Genomic DNA, 15,599 nt, shown 5'->3' with positions numbered 1-15,599 from the left:
GCTTGGCTAATATGACTCGATCATAGGAGGATGCTTTCCATTCGCGCCCATCCATCAAACTGGTCATGCCAGACCACCTGAAAGCCTTCCTGGTTGATGACTGGGAGAACGTCACCAAGAACCAGCAGCTTGTTCCATTGCCTCACGCACACCCCGTTGAGCAGATCCTGAATGACTATCTTGCATATGAACGTGGAAATCGTCAAGAAGGCTCGTCCAGCATGGATATCCTTGAGGAGACCATGGCTGGCTTGAAGGAGTATTTCGAAAAGTGCCTGGGTCGAATTCTCCTCTACCGGTGAGCCATTCTGCTCCCCTAATGTACCGGCCTTGTGAGACTGATTCCCTCCAGCTTCGAACGCGTCCAGTACATCGAGCTGCGTGAGCAGTGGGACCGCAACACAGACGGACCCAAGAATGTCTGCGGTTCCTATGGTGCAGAGCACCTCTGTCGTCTCCTAGGTATGTTGCTAACACTGACCTGGACGTGAGCCACCTCTAATCGCATCACAGTGAGCATGCCTGAGCTTGTTGCTCAAACCAATATGGATCAGCAGTCGGTGAACCGCCTCCGCGAGGAACTGACAAAGTTGACCAATTGGCTTGGAAGGCACGCCAAGGACTACTTCGTGAGCGAATACGAAACCCCGAACCAGGAGTACATCGAACAAGCTCGGAGTGGATAGTAGACACTCTACAGCGAGACGTACACGTCTGCCAGACACTGCTGGGATGATACGGGCATATCTCTGCGGTATGGGGTGATGAAATGGACACGGAGCTTGGTTTTCAGCGGTCTAGGAAGCGCAGACAAGCCACAGGCTTTTACAGAAGCCGGAGACACTCTCGCTTCTCGTTTCTCGCATATAGGTCGAGATTCTCACCTCAGCTTGAGTCACGAATGATGTTCCATGGCTTGGACCAGGCCAGGATGACGACGATGACGGTAAATTTTGGGCACAGTCACTCAATCATGGAACTGCTTAGATATTCAGGAAGGAATTTATCCTTGCACTCGAGGGAGCGAGCATTAGGCCCACGACGTCACGCACGTAGCGAATAAAAGGCCTAACAGTAGTGTACCATTGCATACCCAAGTCCGTGACGTTGAGATCGTGGTCTCTGTACCTTTCTAGCCCGTGGTCGATACCTCCAGACGGCCACCTCGACGAGGATGCTGCATTATCGTGCCATGGATGAGCCCGTCTGCCTCGTCCAACACTACAAAGGTGGGAGGAAAAGTCTGGAGCAACCCTGAGTTCTGCCCGGCATTTGTCGCTGGAAACTAAGTAACCTCAAGACATTTTCTCTCTTCCCCGCCCTGGAGGCGCTCCTGAGAAGGGGGCTGGTTTGACGGAGCGAGCATATCATTTCTCCAGTATGTAGTGCCTCTTTCTATTCCACGCTCATCACAAGATTTCTTCCAGTCTCTCATGTTCTCTCGCATGGATCCTGCATGTTCTTATATAGTTTTAATGTCCCTTGCTATCATTAAATCAGGCTCAGGTTTCGTCTTGTGAGTAATGCCATCATAATATACAATAACCTCTCGCCATCTCATACAATACAGCATGTTCCCACCCATAATGATCCTCACTCGGCCAAAGACAGCAGCCCCAGGACCACACGGGCGTCTTCCAATCCATTCGACCCCAGTCCACCGGAATCCTGCCCCGCCCTCTCATCGTCATGGGCCAATCCTACACAGCGTGTGAGTCGTGCCGTTTTCGGCCACGACCACTCTCAACTCGTGTGTTCCCTCGCCATTCCCTCCCCTCTTTTCCTTTCTGCTCTTTCCAACCCCCGTGTCCCCCTCCCCCGCCCTCTTTCACCTCGGCACGGCCTTCTCGACCCAGTACCCGGCATCGGGCGTCCTCTCGGCCTTGAGCTCCGCCGCCGTCTTGGGCCGGTCCACCTCCTCCACCCGCACGAGCTCCTTGACCTTCATGATCATGCCGGCCGACTGCGGCGACACGGCCTGGAAGACGGTCTGGCTGCGCCGGTGCAGGCCCAGGGCGGCGAGGACGTCGCGCGTCCGCCGGGGCAGGCCGATGGCGCTGCGGTGCAGGGTGATGCGGAAGAAGGACATGGCTGATTCGGGGTTTTTTTTGGGGGGGGTGGTTTCTCGTTGGTGTTTGCTTGCTTGCCAAGTCTATAAGGCAATGTCCGCGTGGTTCTGTTATGGTCTCGCAGGGAGGGTGACGCCGGGCGAGGACTTGTCGTTTCGGGTTCTGGCCGTGGTACGATGCAGCTGGGCGTGGATCGAGGGACCTCCGGAGAGTGAGTTACCGGGGCGCAATTGGGGCACACAACAAGTCAAGTCGGACCTCTTAAGAGATAATAAGACTTATTGGGGTTAGGAGGGAAGAGTATGTATGCTGTGTGAAGCGGAGCGGAGCGCCTGTGTCGCAAGCATGAGGAGTTCGAGGCTTGAATGCAATTAAAGCGAGGCTCAATGTCGGTTCAGGTCAAGCACTAGTCTTAAGATTTTCGCATCGACATGCTGATAAGGATTAGCTGCGGCCCATCTCTTATCAGCGAGTGCGACCATTCTTGGTTCCACTTCAACACTTACACTCTGTTCTCGATGAAAATGAACAATCACTGTTGACGGGGAAAAGGCAAATACTGATCGATGCATCAACATTTAATCCCTCATTTGAGCACCGGGCACGAGGAACCAGGGTAAATTCATTGCTTCAAATGGACTCCTCTTGTGGGAGTACGTGTTATTAGGGGTACTATAAACTCATGACATTTTCTTACAAGTTCAGCTGTTCGCACAAACCGCGAAAAGCGATATCGCAAGCACCCGTAGTCTAATTCATGGAAATCCTCATGTTTCATAACTCAGCAACCAGCCACTACTGGCGCTCATGGTATCTCTAGATCTGAACCTCAACACGGCCCTCAGCACCCGGCGGGCCAGCCTTCTGCAGCTGGGGCAGAAGGTAGGTGATGTCATCCCAAGGATGGCGGTAGAGACCAGTACGCAGGCGCTTCTGGTCAAGGTAGTGCGCAATCAGACCAATGCTGCGGCCCAGAACGAACAGACCGTTGAGGACGCCCATGTTCAGGTAGTCCTCGGCCTCCTCGGCGCTGAAAGCACCGCAGTTGCGCATCAGGTCGACGAAGCAGACGGCAACGCAGCCATCGACGTTGAGGATCAGGTTGTCCTTCTTGGAGGTGGTGACGGTCTCGACAGCCAGCGCATAGTCAAGCAGCTTGTGGTTGGGGAACTTGGCCTTGACGTACTCCTTGACCAGCTCAACACGCAGATCAGGGTTGTTCCTGGACTTGACACGGTGGCCAATACCAGGGATGAGCTTGTTCTGCTTGCGCATGGTGTCAACAAACTCACGAGGGCTCATGCCCTTGTCAAAAGCCTTGGTGAACTCCTCAGCGGCGCCATCCAGAGCACCGCCGAATCGCGAGCCAATGGTGAGCAGACCCGACACCAGGGCGCTGATGAGGTCCTTGCCAGCGCGGGTGGTGATGATGGTGTTCATGGCACCGGACACAGCGGGACCGTGGTCAGCCGTGAGCATAAGAACCATCTCCAAGAACTTGGAGGCGTAGTCAGGAAGACGGCGACGGAACCAAAGGAGGGACATGACACCACCGATACCGATGTCCTCCCTGAAGACATCGGAGATGGGCATGCCCGCATACAGAAGCTCCTGGCCACGGTCATCGGAGATGGTGGAGATGAAGGCGGCAGGCTTGCGGATGAGGCCCAGCTCCTGTGCCCACGAATAGTCAAGAGGGATCTTGGGAACAGGGGGCTCAGCCTGGGGCCTGATGGTGCCAGCCTTGACCAGCTTTTGGTAGACAGCAGCCAGGAGCTGGGGCAGGTCCTCGAAGGTCTCGGGGACGAAAATGCCAGCCTCCTTCATCATCTTGTTCTTCATAGCGGCGGTCTCGAGCTGCGAGTTGGCGAAAGCACCAGCGTGGCCGAACTGAACTTCAGTCTTGAACATGCTGGCGCAGGTACCGATAGCCCAGGCGACGACGGGCTTGGTGATGACACCCTGCTTGACGGCATCGATGACCTTGTACTCCTCAACGCCTCCAACCTCACCCAAAAGCAGAAGAATCTTGCAGTCAGGATCGGCCTGGTACCTCAGCAGATGGTCAATGAAGGTAGTTCCGGGGTATCTGTCACCACCAATGGCAACACCCTCGTAGACGCCGTCGGTGTTCTGGGAGACGATGTTGTTCAACTCGTTGGACATGCCGCCAGACTTGGAGACATAACCGACGGAGCCGCGGCGGTAGAGCTTGGAGGCAACGATGTTGTCCATCATACCACCAGTGTTACCAATCTTGAAGCAGCCAGGCTTGATGCCACCAACGGTAGCGGGGCCAATGATGGTGATGCCCTTCTTCTTGGCGATGTAAGCCAGCTCACGGGCGCGCTGTAATCAGCATTGTCAGCACGTAATCCGACGAAAACAGCCCATAGCGTATCCAAAGTCAACGGCAACTTACCCTCTCAGGAACACCCTCGGCGATGATAGCAATAGTCTTGACCTGAGGGAACTCCATGAGCTCCAGGGTAGAACTGTAGACACTTCGGGAGGAGGCGAAGTTGACCACAACATCGACATCGGGATGCTTCGCCATGGCCTTGTTGACCTCCTGGTAGACAGGAAGCAGAGTCTCACTGGTACCCCAGTAGAACTTGCTGACGAACTGGCCACCAAAGGTGTAGATGATACCAGCGACGGAGGGGGTGCTACGCTTGCAGATGAAGTCGAAATCCAGCATTCCCTGGACAGCGCGGTGCTGCATGCCGTAGACGAAGCATCTCGTCTTCTGGTTGAAGAGGGCGTGTGAAGGGAGGGGGCTCAGCGGGCGGCTGGGGGCGGCAAAGCGGGTGATGTTATCGTTGGCAGAGAGGCCACCGCTGCTGGTGCCGTTCACGCCGTTGGCGGCAGCGTTGGGAGCAGGCATTTTGATGGATATCGAGGCTCAGGACTGGGGGTATAATTTCGTCGAAGTGAAAGGGGAATCTGTAGTTAAGAAACCAATTGATTAGCCATCTCGCACCAAGCAAAGGTTGCAGACCATGTTTCAATGGCGAACGAATGCTTCGGTCGGCTCTCCGAAGTTCCTCCAAAAGATGGGCTTTGGAGCCACACATCGACTGTCTGAAGCTCGGCGATAGCTTACACCCGGGGTTTTGAGCAGTGTACAGCTTACGAGGGGTCCAACATTGTTGGCCTCAAGCTGCTGCCGACCGCCATCATCCCAATGATGCAGAACCAGCTCCAGCGCATCTTGCCAATGCAAAAGAAGCTTACGTACCTTGAATCTAGCCTTTCAATGACCAATCTTGGGAGAAGATGCCGAAAACAACAACAAAAGCTTGTAGGGAGAGTAGACTCGTGAGATGGAGAAGATGGTTCGCAAGAGTTGAAATTTGGAAGTGGTGGATTTTTTCCTTTGTCGCTCTCCAAGGGGGGGGGAGAGCAAAGCAGATGCGGTAGTAGGCGGCGTGTCCCAGCGACCAAAGTACCAGGAACGAAAAGCCAACGAGCTTGGTAGTAGCGTTGCTGTCCGGACTCTGCTTGGTCGGAGCGTTTTTTTTCTTTGGGTGTTGGTGGGCTGTTTGGCTTGGCTGGGCTGAAGCTGATAGCGCTGAGGTTATGGCGTGGTGGAGGGGGGTGGGCACTGCTGAGTTGGCTGCCGGGGCTGGGTGCAGGTAGCAGGTACTTTGCGCACTCGAAGCGTGACTCAAAAGATTCGCTTGGGAATTCGGGTCCCTCGTCAAAATCTGGCGTGGCTATTGTCTCGTCCAAATTGAGTCAATATCCCCACTGCCAGACAAATTCGCCGTGCTGATGGAAAAAGTCGCCAGGGACGAGGAAAAAAAGTTGGGGAAATTCCAAGTCTTGTTGATTCGTTGACCTGTTGAATGCTCAATTTCAAGGGACGGACCCCTGGTCCCCGCCTTTTAGTGCGGTGATGATCATGTACCGGTACCCCAAGGCCATCAACCGCCGAACGATGGATGCACCACCGATGACCGTTGTCCACCCTCAAAGCGGTCACGAATGTCTCCCCCCTCCTTGTCGGGTTCCGAAACGGTGGCCATGAGCGATAAAAAAAAAAGTCAGGAAATGCGAACACAGCTAGATGGGAGACCCAGTAGAGACGGGGAGACTGCCATCGGAAAAGAAGCACTAGCTTCAAATTCTAAGAGAGGCTTCCAAGGTTGGCCAGATCTCCAAGGTCCTTCAGGCGGCAAGCACTTGAAAGAAAATAACGACCGCCTGAACGGCAGCTCTGATCTGCTGAGTTTCAGGGGGGCTGCGCCGTTGGCATGACACGGAGCATTTTCTTCAAGAGCCCCATAAAAAATCACACGTAGAGAGAGCACGCACTTGACCCAAGGATAAGGTTGTTCAACAAAGAAAAATCCCCCATGGCAGGCGCTTGACGCTAGAAGACAGAGCACACACCTCTCCAGGTGCTGCTTTGGGCACACCGGATGGTCCCCAGGGAGCAGTCCGCGGAGGGCGCTCCCGATGCAAACCGGTACGACCTAGAGCACTTGCCCAGAATACCGGATACCGAGGAACAGCGCAATCAGCCGGGCCACGGTAAAGCTATGAATAGTCCGGCGAATTCGAGGGAGCAAATGACACCAGTCTGCGTGTAAGATGGGTACCTATGTAGGTAACCCGAGGGACAAGAAAATGGAGAATGGACCGGACGTCTTCTCTGGGCTTCCAGTGCAACTCGCACCAGTGTAAGCCACCAAGAGACAAGATCGGGGACTATGCCTCCCCCCCCTAAAAAGTCGGGACCCATGGCGGCGCTCAACCAAGTGATAGGTGCTTTGTAGAGGTACCTTGAGCCTCAGACCGCTAGGTCGCTAAAAAATCCCCCCAAAACTTTTAGCGTGTACCTGGTACCTGAGACTCTGCCAACCAGTGGTACCTTGTGCCAAGCCCCGGTCAGCACGCAAGCTGTTCAGTCGAAACGAGGGTCCCGGCCGCCTGTTGTTGTCTGGTGGGTGGTGGTAAGGTGGGGGAGGAACTGCCACCACCTCAAAGCTGTCTGTTTGCTGGGAAATTTTTCGAAAGGTCGACTCCAAGAGGCGGTATCCATTTCGAAAGAACTCCTGCCCTCTCTGACCTCGTCTCCATCACCACCACTTCCACTCCCAATTCCATCTCGATTTGTGTTGTCTGCTTAGACATTGCTCTTTTCTTCCGGCCTCCCGACCAGAACTTCACGAAGCTTGTAAGTCCAGCGTCAATTGCGTTGCCCTCAGGGTCCCCCCGGAGCTTTCCAGCGCTCCCTTTGGCCAGTTGCGCCAGCCAACTGGATGCTCAAATCCATGCGCAACTCTGTAGCGTTCCACTTGGGCCACGAATGGCTGACATGCTTGCCTCCTGATGCAGATTGAGAAGAGAAGAATTGAAAACAGGGAAATTGAATCTCGAAAACAAAAGAGATCACTGAAACTTTCAGTCACATACCTGAGACCGTCTTCACCATGTCTGCCAAATCCATCTTCGAGGCCGACGGCAAGGCAATCCTCAACTACCACCTGACCCGGGCACCCGTCATCAAGCCCTCGCCTCTCCCTCCCCCGACCAAGCACAACGCCCCTCCCAGGCTCGCCGCCCTCCACTTTGCCGAAGATGCCAACGTTCAGGACGTCCTCGACCAGGCCGAGGTCACCTACCCGTGGCTGCTCCAGTCCGGAGCCAAGTTTGTCGCAAAGCCCGATCAGCTGATCAAGCGGCGAGGCAAGAGCGGGCTCCTCGCTCTCAACAAGACCTGGGCTGAGGCCCGTGCCTGGGTTGCTGAGCGGGCCGGCAAGGTGCAGAAGGTCGAGCACACCGAGGGTGTCCTGAGGCAGTTCCTCGTCGAGCCTTTCGTGCCCCATCCCCAAAACACCGAGTACTACATCAACATCAACTCCGTCCGAGATGTAAGTGGTGCCAATTTCCTTCAAGTTTTCCCTGTCTGCGGGCAGACATCACGTGATGCACGAGCACCGTGGGCGAGTTTGGGGCTGTTCAGCCCAGAACAGCGGACAGATTCGTCAGGGGACGACACGCGAAAAATGAGACAAGGGGGAAAAAGCGTTATATGAACAATCAAAAGGTTGTGTGGCTGGCATTATGTGGGAGCGCAGAGCTTTTGACAGATGTGCGGGTTTTCTTTGCCTTTAGTTCTCCTTGTCGGCCGCAGAGATCCGCTGCACCGGACGAACGGAGACTAAAAATTGAGATTACCTGGTCCATCGCTTCGGCATCTGCACCCACATTCCGCACCGCAGCCCGCAGACTGGTGGTCCTAACCCCGGCTGAAGCCGTTGCACCAACCCACTCGTTTCCCCATGCATATCGACTAATACATATTGACTATAGGGCGACTGGATTCTGTTCACCCACGAGGGTGGTGTCGATGTTGGTGATGTTGATACCAAGGCTGAGAAGCTCCTGATCCCCGTCGACCTCACCGAGTACCCTTCCAACGAGGTCATCGCCAGCACCCTTCTCAAGAAGATTCCTCAGGGCCTGCACAAGGTCCTGGTCGACTTCATTACCCGTCTGTATGCTGTCTATGTCGACTGCCAGTTCACATACCTCGAGATCAACCCCTTGGTAGTCATCCCCAACGAGGATGCCACCTCTGCTTCTGTCCACTTCCTGGATCTTGCTGCCAAGCTTGACCAGACTGCTGACTTCGAGTGCGGCGTGAAGTGGGCCATTGCTCGGTCCCCCGCTGCCCTCGGCCTCACCAACATTGCTCCCCAAAGCGGCTCTGTCAACGTTGATGCTGGCCCGCCAATTGATTTCCCTGCGCCCTTCGGCCGTGAGCTCTCCAAGGAGGAGGCCTACATTGCTGAGCTTGATGCCAAGACCGGTTCTTCGCTGAAGCTCACGGTCTTGAACCCTGCTGGCCGCATCTGGACTCTGGTTGCCGGTGGTGGTGCCTCGGTCGTGTACGCCGATGCCATTGCCTCTGCTGGCTTCGCCGACGAGCTCGCCAACTACGGCGAGTATTCTGGTGCGCCCACCGAGTCTCAGACGTACCACTACGCCCGCACCGTGTTGGACCTGATGCTCCGTGCTCCCGTGAGCCCCAAGGGCAAGGTCCTCTTTATTGGTGGCGGTATTGCCAACTTCACCAACGTTGCCTCTACTTTCAAGGGTGTCATCAAGGCCCTGCGCGAGTACGCCACCGTTCTCATTGAGCACAACGTCCAGATCTGGGTCCGCCGTGCCGGTCCCAACTACCAGGAGGGTCTGAAGAACATGAAGGCCGCTACCCAAGAGCTCGGTCTCAACGCCAAGATCTTCGGCCCCGAGATGCACGTCTCGGGTATCGTGCCCCTGGCTCTGATTCCCGGCAAGTGGGAGGAGGCCAACGTGCAGGAGTTCAGCGCTTAAAACCGAAAAAGAAAAAGCCGCGGAGAGAAGATGGTGATGACAAAGCATAGAAAGAAGCCGCTACCTAAATACCCGAAGGAGTGGAAGGGCTTGGAGGGAAGAAGTGCTAGACAACAAGATGGCATGGAGAAATCATTTGCCATGTTACCCTGCATACACACACACACACCTTGACTGTACGCTGATGAATGAATGGATGGGTGGGTGATGCGGGCGGATATGATGAGCTGTTGTTATAATTAGACATCTGTAATGTGATGAATCCATTCAGTCATGAAGAAGATAACTTGTTTTCAACGGAATAATGTGACCAGAGGATGAAACGGATTGAGCAAGATGAAGTTACCGAAACCGCCAATAAGGGTCTGGGTCCTCATGGTTTCAATATAGCGGCCTTGGAGACCACCTTCTTTGGGCAAAAAGCCCCATCACTTCATGATAACGAGCATCACCGCGAGGCACATTGACAACAAGGAACCGTCGGTTTTGGATCAGAACGCTAATTCAAGTCTTCATTCCGCCTCGCTGATCTGAATTGAGTCTACAGAAATCCCCCCGGGAGCTCAAAAAACAAAACCTACAAAAGGGTAATACAACAACAATAAGGTGCGGGGGAAAAAAAGGGGAAAAAACACCAACGGAAAAATCGCTGTCATGCTGCGCGGCCCAAAGGAAACAAGAGATGCCGTCATAAGTCAAAACAAATGAGTAACCAGGAAGATGTTGTGCAACCAAGGGCAAACCCAAAGTCGGGCAACGGATCCAGTGCCCTCGAGCCACCAAAACGACAGCCAAACCATAGAGGGCACGGCTCAAGTGATATGAAAGCTCTGGCAACAGGGAATTCCACAACAGTTGCATTCCCCCTGCTGCTGCTGTGGCTGCGGTGGCTGAGGAGAAAGGTGAGAAAGAAGCTGCCCTGCTGGTAGAGCTGGACGCGGCTCTTCGATGACGAACTGTTCCATTCCGGTTTGCTTCTGGGCCCCAGCCGCTGCCTGCTCATGACGTTGATTCTCGCGTCTCTGTTGATCCCCGTCGTGGCCGTGCAGTTGCGAGTCGTCGTGCCGCCGTATCTCGTCGACGTTTCTATAATGCTCCAGATCGGGTTCCTGGCTAGCACTGACCAGTGGAATACCGTCTGGCTCCTCGGGCTCCCACCACGCATACTCGCCGTTGGGGACCCATTCTTCGCCATGCCACCACCTGTCAATGTAATCGATTGCCGAAAAAAGCTTTGTGTAGGCATGTTTAAATCCCCCCTAGGGGCACCGCCAATTCGGACAAAAATAATACTAGATTAAGAGGCCGAAGAAGGCGGCTGCGGTCAGGGCCAAAATGCCGACGCCGCTGGCAGCCATCTCTCTCTTTCCGAGAGCAGCGTTCTTCTTGGACTGGGTGGGAGAGGAGGAAGAGCCGGTCGAGGAAGCGTTGCCGTTGCCCGAGGTGCCCGAGGGGCTGTTAGAACCAGGGGTGTTGCTCTGATCATCAGCCAAGGGCTTGACGGCAAGGCCCTGAAGCTCGGTTCCATCGGGGTTCTTGACCTTGTACTTGACGGTATAGTCGTCAATCTTGATGATCTTGCCAACGGGAGCGGGCTTGACGCCGTTGTCAATGATCTCCTTGGCTCCTGGGGGAAGAACAGGGATGGTGAAGTTCTTGTCAAAGCCGGCCTCCTTGATGAGCTTAGAATCGCAGGTAGGGGGCTTGGGAGACGAGCTGGAAGGCTTGGTGGCCTGGATGGTCTTGGAGTCGATCTTGGCATACTGGTTCTTCAGCGTGTAGAAGTCGGCGAGGATATCGGCGGAGCCATCATCGTGGATGTCAACCAGACCATAGTTGTTGGGCTCCTGGGCAAACTCGTAGACAACACCGCCACTGAGAACGGGCGTCATCTTGTCGCTGTACAGGGCACCGACCTCGGTGAAGACGCGAGGCTTGACTTCGTTGCAGCCATACTCGGAGAAGAAGACGGGGACCGATGTGCCAGTGAAGTTCTTAACAAGCTGGTCATACTGGCTCTTGGTGAAATCGCTGTTTCCGCACCAGCTGTAGCTGTTGAGAGCAAACATATCACCACGGCTGGGGTCGGTGGCATCACCGTTCTCGGCGCAGGTGAAGAAGTTGAAGCTGTCCATGAGAACATCACGAACGTCAGCAGCGGAGTAACCGACAGGGATGGCGCGGTCGGCGTGCTTGGCGATGTAGTTCTTGAGATCGCGGGTGACGGCACGGATGTAGCGGGGAACAAACTCGGCGTCCTTCTCGGCGCTGATGACCTCGTTGCCAGAGAAGAAGCCCAGGAGGTTGGGGTACGACTTGAAAGCCTCGACGATGGCGAAGGTGCGGTTCAGGTAGGCAGCGTAGTACGAGGTCCACGGCTCCCAGCTGCTGATGCTCTCGCCGACAAGAGGCGAGTTGACGTCGATCAGCATATACATGCCGGCCTGTAGATGGCATGTTAACAGACTAGTCCCTCCGCCAGCGATCGCAAAACGAATTTGAGTGGTCAAGACTTACAGCGTTGAAGATACTGGCGCACGCATCGTGGTTCAAGTTGGGATCCAAGTTGTAGACACGGATGGTGTTGACACCAAGGATCTGCATCAGGGCGGCATCACGCAGGCAGTGGTCCTTGTCGCTGAGGGGGTCCTTCTTCTTGTCGGGCTGGTAGCCGGCAGAGCCACCAGGTTGGTAGGCCATACCAACGATCTGGAAGCGGTCACCAGTCTTGGGGTTGACAAAGGCATTGCCCTTGACCTCGAGGGAGGGGACGGCGGCGACGAGGCTCGCGCCGAGAGCGAGAAGCGGTAGGGAGAACTAAAGGATAGGCAGATGTTAGTTATAGTTGTCTGCGGTGCAAAAAAAAACAGCCGGTTTTGCACATCGCATCAGCCGGCGTGGTAGGTTCGGTATAGCCGGGACGGTTCCAAGTTGGTTGGTAGCTTGCTCCGAACCCAGGGTAAGGGAACGGATCTACAGGGTCCAGCCAACATTTTTCTTTTTGTTTCTCTACCCGCGCGACACGGTGATAGGGTGCTCAGGGCGACAGTGAGAGGCGCAGACTTACATGCATGATGGAGAAGAGGCAACTGGTGCGACCGAATTTCTGCTGTAGTACCAGGCAATGGGCCGTCGACAATTATATCAAATATAGGCCCGGCGATAGGTGCTGAACCAAGAAAGTGACTGGAATTTGGGGAAAAGCGCGTGGAGCAAAAGAGCGACTGGAATGTGAAAAGAGGGTTTTAAGAGCACGAGGCCGCCTTGTTGTCAGTTCATAGACGTGACAGTCAAGACGAGGACCGGAAGGAGTGACAGGAATGGGCAAGAAAACGAACTCGCAGCGGCTGCGGTGTTGCTGAGCAGAGGAGAGAGAGAGAGAGAGGCGGGCTGAGAGGAAACACGCGGAAATAGCTTCAAAATATGTTTTTTATTTCATAAGAGGGGGGGACGAGCCGGTACAACGGGTGGCTTTTCCCGTCTTTCGCGCTCCCTCACCGGCGCTCTCGCTTTCCCTACGGACATCCCCACCTTCTGCATCAAATGCTACCTACCCTAATAGGGACCCCTACTCCCACTACTCCATCATCGCTGGGCATCATCCGCCCATCCATCCCGTTCCTTCGTTCATTCATTAGATGTGCATGGACCCCTGTCTCTGCATTGACAGGCAAGTCTGTTCGGTTGTCGGGACCATATCGAAGGAAAAAACCACCAGCACGGCGTCAGAACCCCCCTGAATTCTTAACTAAGGTACCTGTAATTCTGGGGGACGATAGATCCATTCCCGTGGACTCTGCAGCTGTTTCTTGTTAGCGTCTCACCAAGGTTAGAACGCCCGCCAATCCAGGCTGCCAAGCAACCTGGTGGGTGCATTAGCGTAGCCAATGGAGTTCCCAAGAGCACAGATACGACAGTCTCGTGTCTCTCGGCCGCTGCGCTAACCCTGTTCCTGTCATATCCGCTTGCTCTTGTTACCCACTCAATTTGCCTGACAACCGAAATGGGTTGTCCGCCCAGTCAAGCCAGGGGTCTCGAGAAGTGCTGTACGACGTACGAAGAGTAACTACTTGTACAAGGTCCATTGTGATTCACCGAGACTCATGCACCACGTGGATCACGGAACGGCGGCGGCTGTCTGTGAAGACTGAAGAGACGGACCAGGCATGCAACAGCTCAACTACATTACCTACCTAGGTATGTAGGGATCTGAGCTCGTCTTCGACAACGCCTTGTTCAGTTTCAATAGCAACTGGTCACAACTGGTCACGATCTACTTGTACCAGAGCGCGTTCTTCTCTGTCTTCTGATCGGCTCTTGAGCACCAATGTCCATACCTTTGCTCTTGCGAAATGATACCAAGGCGCGGCGGGCACCTCCCAAGCCTAGCCAAGAAGCCTTCCACCCAGGACTTTGTGATTATGCCAACGCAGGCCAAGGCACCACGGCGCGTCACCAAATATCTGTCTCTCCTGCGCCTCCCTTGGCTGAGCGATCCACCCGCGTCTCGAGAGTCTCACGACAAGAGCCGCTGTTGTTATTCTAATGAAACTACGGGTAGTATCGAATTCTCGCGAGGCTGACCGCCCTAAAACATCGCTGTCGTCATAGAATTCCCCTATGCTATTCGGTGATTACGATTCACGGTCTTGGCAGGGTGTAAGTGCCGATCTCTCTGGAGTCCTGTGCCCCTCCGCCCCGGATCACCTGTATACGGTGTCGTCCATCTAACTCCCGCCCTTTGTATTTCACGTGTGCCCATGCAATCTGATGCAGGTCCCTGGGTCCTGCGAGGCTCTTCCGCTGTCATTTGGGAGTCCCGGGTCAAAGACTTGGCCATATGGACTCAACGTACCCAGCCCATGGTCTTTTTCCAAAGGCGGTCATTCTAGCTGTAGCAACGATCCCCTGCTGGCGGCCTCCCTATGCTCTACCCATTGCGTAGGAAGCTACAAGACCTAAGTCGAAGTGCCGGTAGTTAAAGTCAACGATTACCGCTATACGTGTGCGAACAACACTGTGTACTCGTCTGAGTTGCGATGCTCAGTAGTTGTCATCGCTAGCAAACATAGCAAACCTTGGCGCAGAGTGCATCTGATGGCTTGGAGAGTCCGTGTTTATGTGTATCCCCGAGATGAATTGCGAGAGGAAATGCCGGCCTAGCTTGCCTGGACTTGTCTTGATTCCACACAAGGTGTTCCCTTTCACTGCGAGAAGAAGTCTGACCAGCCGAAAATGGGGCTTTCCACCTTGTATTTTGATAACTCGGCTACTGAAGATCCGAAACTCGAGCTTTGCTATCAAGACCTCGGATTATATTGCTTCGATCCACGCCTGATTTCTTGTGCTCCTTCGCTAGTCTAGGCCATCTGCAATACTCGTCTTCCGAGTGATGGGCTAGGCTACGCGACGTCTAGTGCTTTTGCACGTCACTACCCGTCTTCTTTGCGCCATAGTTGCGGTCAAATCTCAAGAAGGATGGCACACCCTCGATAAAGCAACTGGACATCCACAGCAGCCAATCCACACTGAGCCTCTTCACGCCGGCAGGCGCCAGCCGGGTGCGGTCGAGCCACCAAGCCTCGGCGACGTGAATAGCAACGACCGGCACAAAGATGGTCTGGGTCAGCCAGGTGAACATGGCCGGCCCGCCGGGGAAGCGCACCGCCTCGAGGAGCCTCCAAGGGGCGGTGCCCGGCTGCACGAGGCCGGCGCGGACGGCACCCCAGCTGGTCCAGTAGAAGAGCACGCCGAAGAAAGAGATGAGATCGGCACCCGCGGGCCGCTTGAATCTGGCGCCGCCGCTCAACCCCAGCGCCTGGCGTGCCTCCATCGACATGTCGACAAGGCGAGTGCGTCGGTCGGTCCAGCTGGCCATGGGGGGACTGAAAGGGATGACGTGGGTGCTGCCGGAAGCCGTGGCGATGGTCATGGACCGCTCGTCAATGTCCGTCATGCGAGGGCTGTCGGCGGCGGCCGAGGAGGAGAGCCCAGAGAAGTGGCGCAGATAGAGGGAAAGGTCCTCTGTGTGCTCCTTGTTCATGTGAGCCATGGTGCGCTCTTTGGATGCTGGGTCTGAGGTCGCCATGTTGAGCAGTCTCCTTTCTTCCAAGCAGGATTAAAAGGCACGAAGCAGCCCCTTTTTTGACCTCGGTTGGTACGGCAGATTATGGTCTCGAA

The 15,599-nt window shown here is 54.9% G+C and overlaps 4 protein-coding genes across 4 annotated transcripts; 1 reads left to right on the top strand and 3 right to left on the bottom strand.

Annotated features, from left to right (window-relative positions):
* Positions 1–2,885: 2,885 nt before the first annotated feature.
* E0L32_008851 (uncharacterized protein) lies at positions 2,886–4,956 on the bottom strand (the record flags this gene model as incomplete). Its single annotated transcript, XM_031143751.1, has 2 exons — positions 2,886–4,418; positions 4,492–4,956. 2 exons carry the CDS (start codon positions 4,954–4,956, stop codon positions 2,886–2,888), a joined length of 1,998 nt encoding a protein of 665 aa, XP_030991715.1.
* Positions 4,957–7,510: 2,554 nt separating this feature from the next.
* Positions 7,511–9,419, top strand: E0L32_008850 (uncharacterized protein; the record flags this gene model as incomplete). Its single annotated transcript, XM_031143750.1, has 2 exons — positions 7,511–7,951; positions 8,394–9,419. 2 exons carry the CDS (start codon positions 7,511–7,513, stop codon positions 9,417–9,419), a joined length of 1,467 nt encoding a protein of 488 aa, XP_030991714.1.
* A 1,292-nt stretch (positions 9,420–10,711) lies between these two features.
* On the bottom strand, positions 10,712–12,492 carry E0L32_008849 (uncharacterized protein; the record flags this gene model as incomplete). Its single annotated transcript, XM_031143749.1, has 3 exons — positions 10,712–11,863; positions 11,937–12,236; positions 12,487–12,492. 3 exons carry the CDS (start codon positions 12,490–12,492, stop codon positions 10,712–10,714), a joined length of 1,458 nt encoding a protein of 485 aa, XP_030991713.1.
* Positions 12,493–14,832: 2,340 nt separating this feature from the next.
* Positions 14,833–15,507, bottom strand: E0L32_008848 (uncharacterized protein; the record flags this gene model as incomplete). The annotated part of the gene is made up of 1 exon (XM_031143748.1): positions 14,833–15,507. The coding sequence occupies one exon, from the start codon at positions 15,505–15,507 to the stop codon at positions 14,833–14,835; it is 675 nt and encodes a 224-aa protein (XP_030991712.1).
* Between the last annotated feature and the right edge of the window lie 92 nt (positions 15,508–15,599).

This window comes from Thyridium curvatum (assembly GCF_004353045.1).
Source record: "Thyridium curvatum strain D216 chromosome Unknown NODE_60_length_267819_cov_83.081011, whole genome shotgun sequence".
NCBI classification, from domain to species: domain Eukaryota; kingdom Fungi; phylum Ascomycota; class Sordariomycetes; order Thyridiales; family Thyridiaceae; genus Thyridium; species Thyridium curvatum.
Note: the sequence above shows the minus strand (reverse complement) of the source record. Positions and strands in the feature narration are given on the sequence as shown.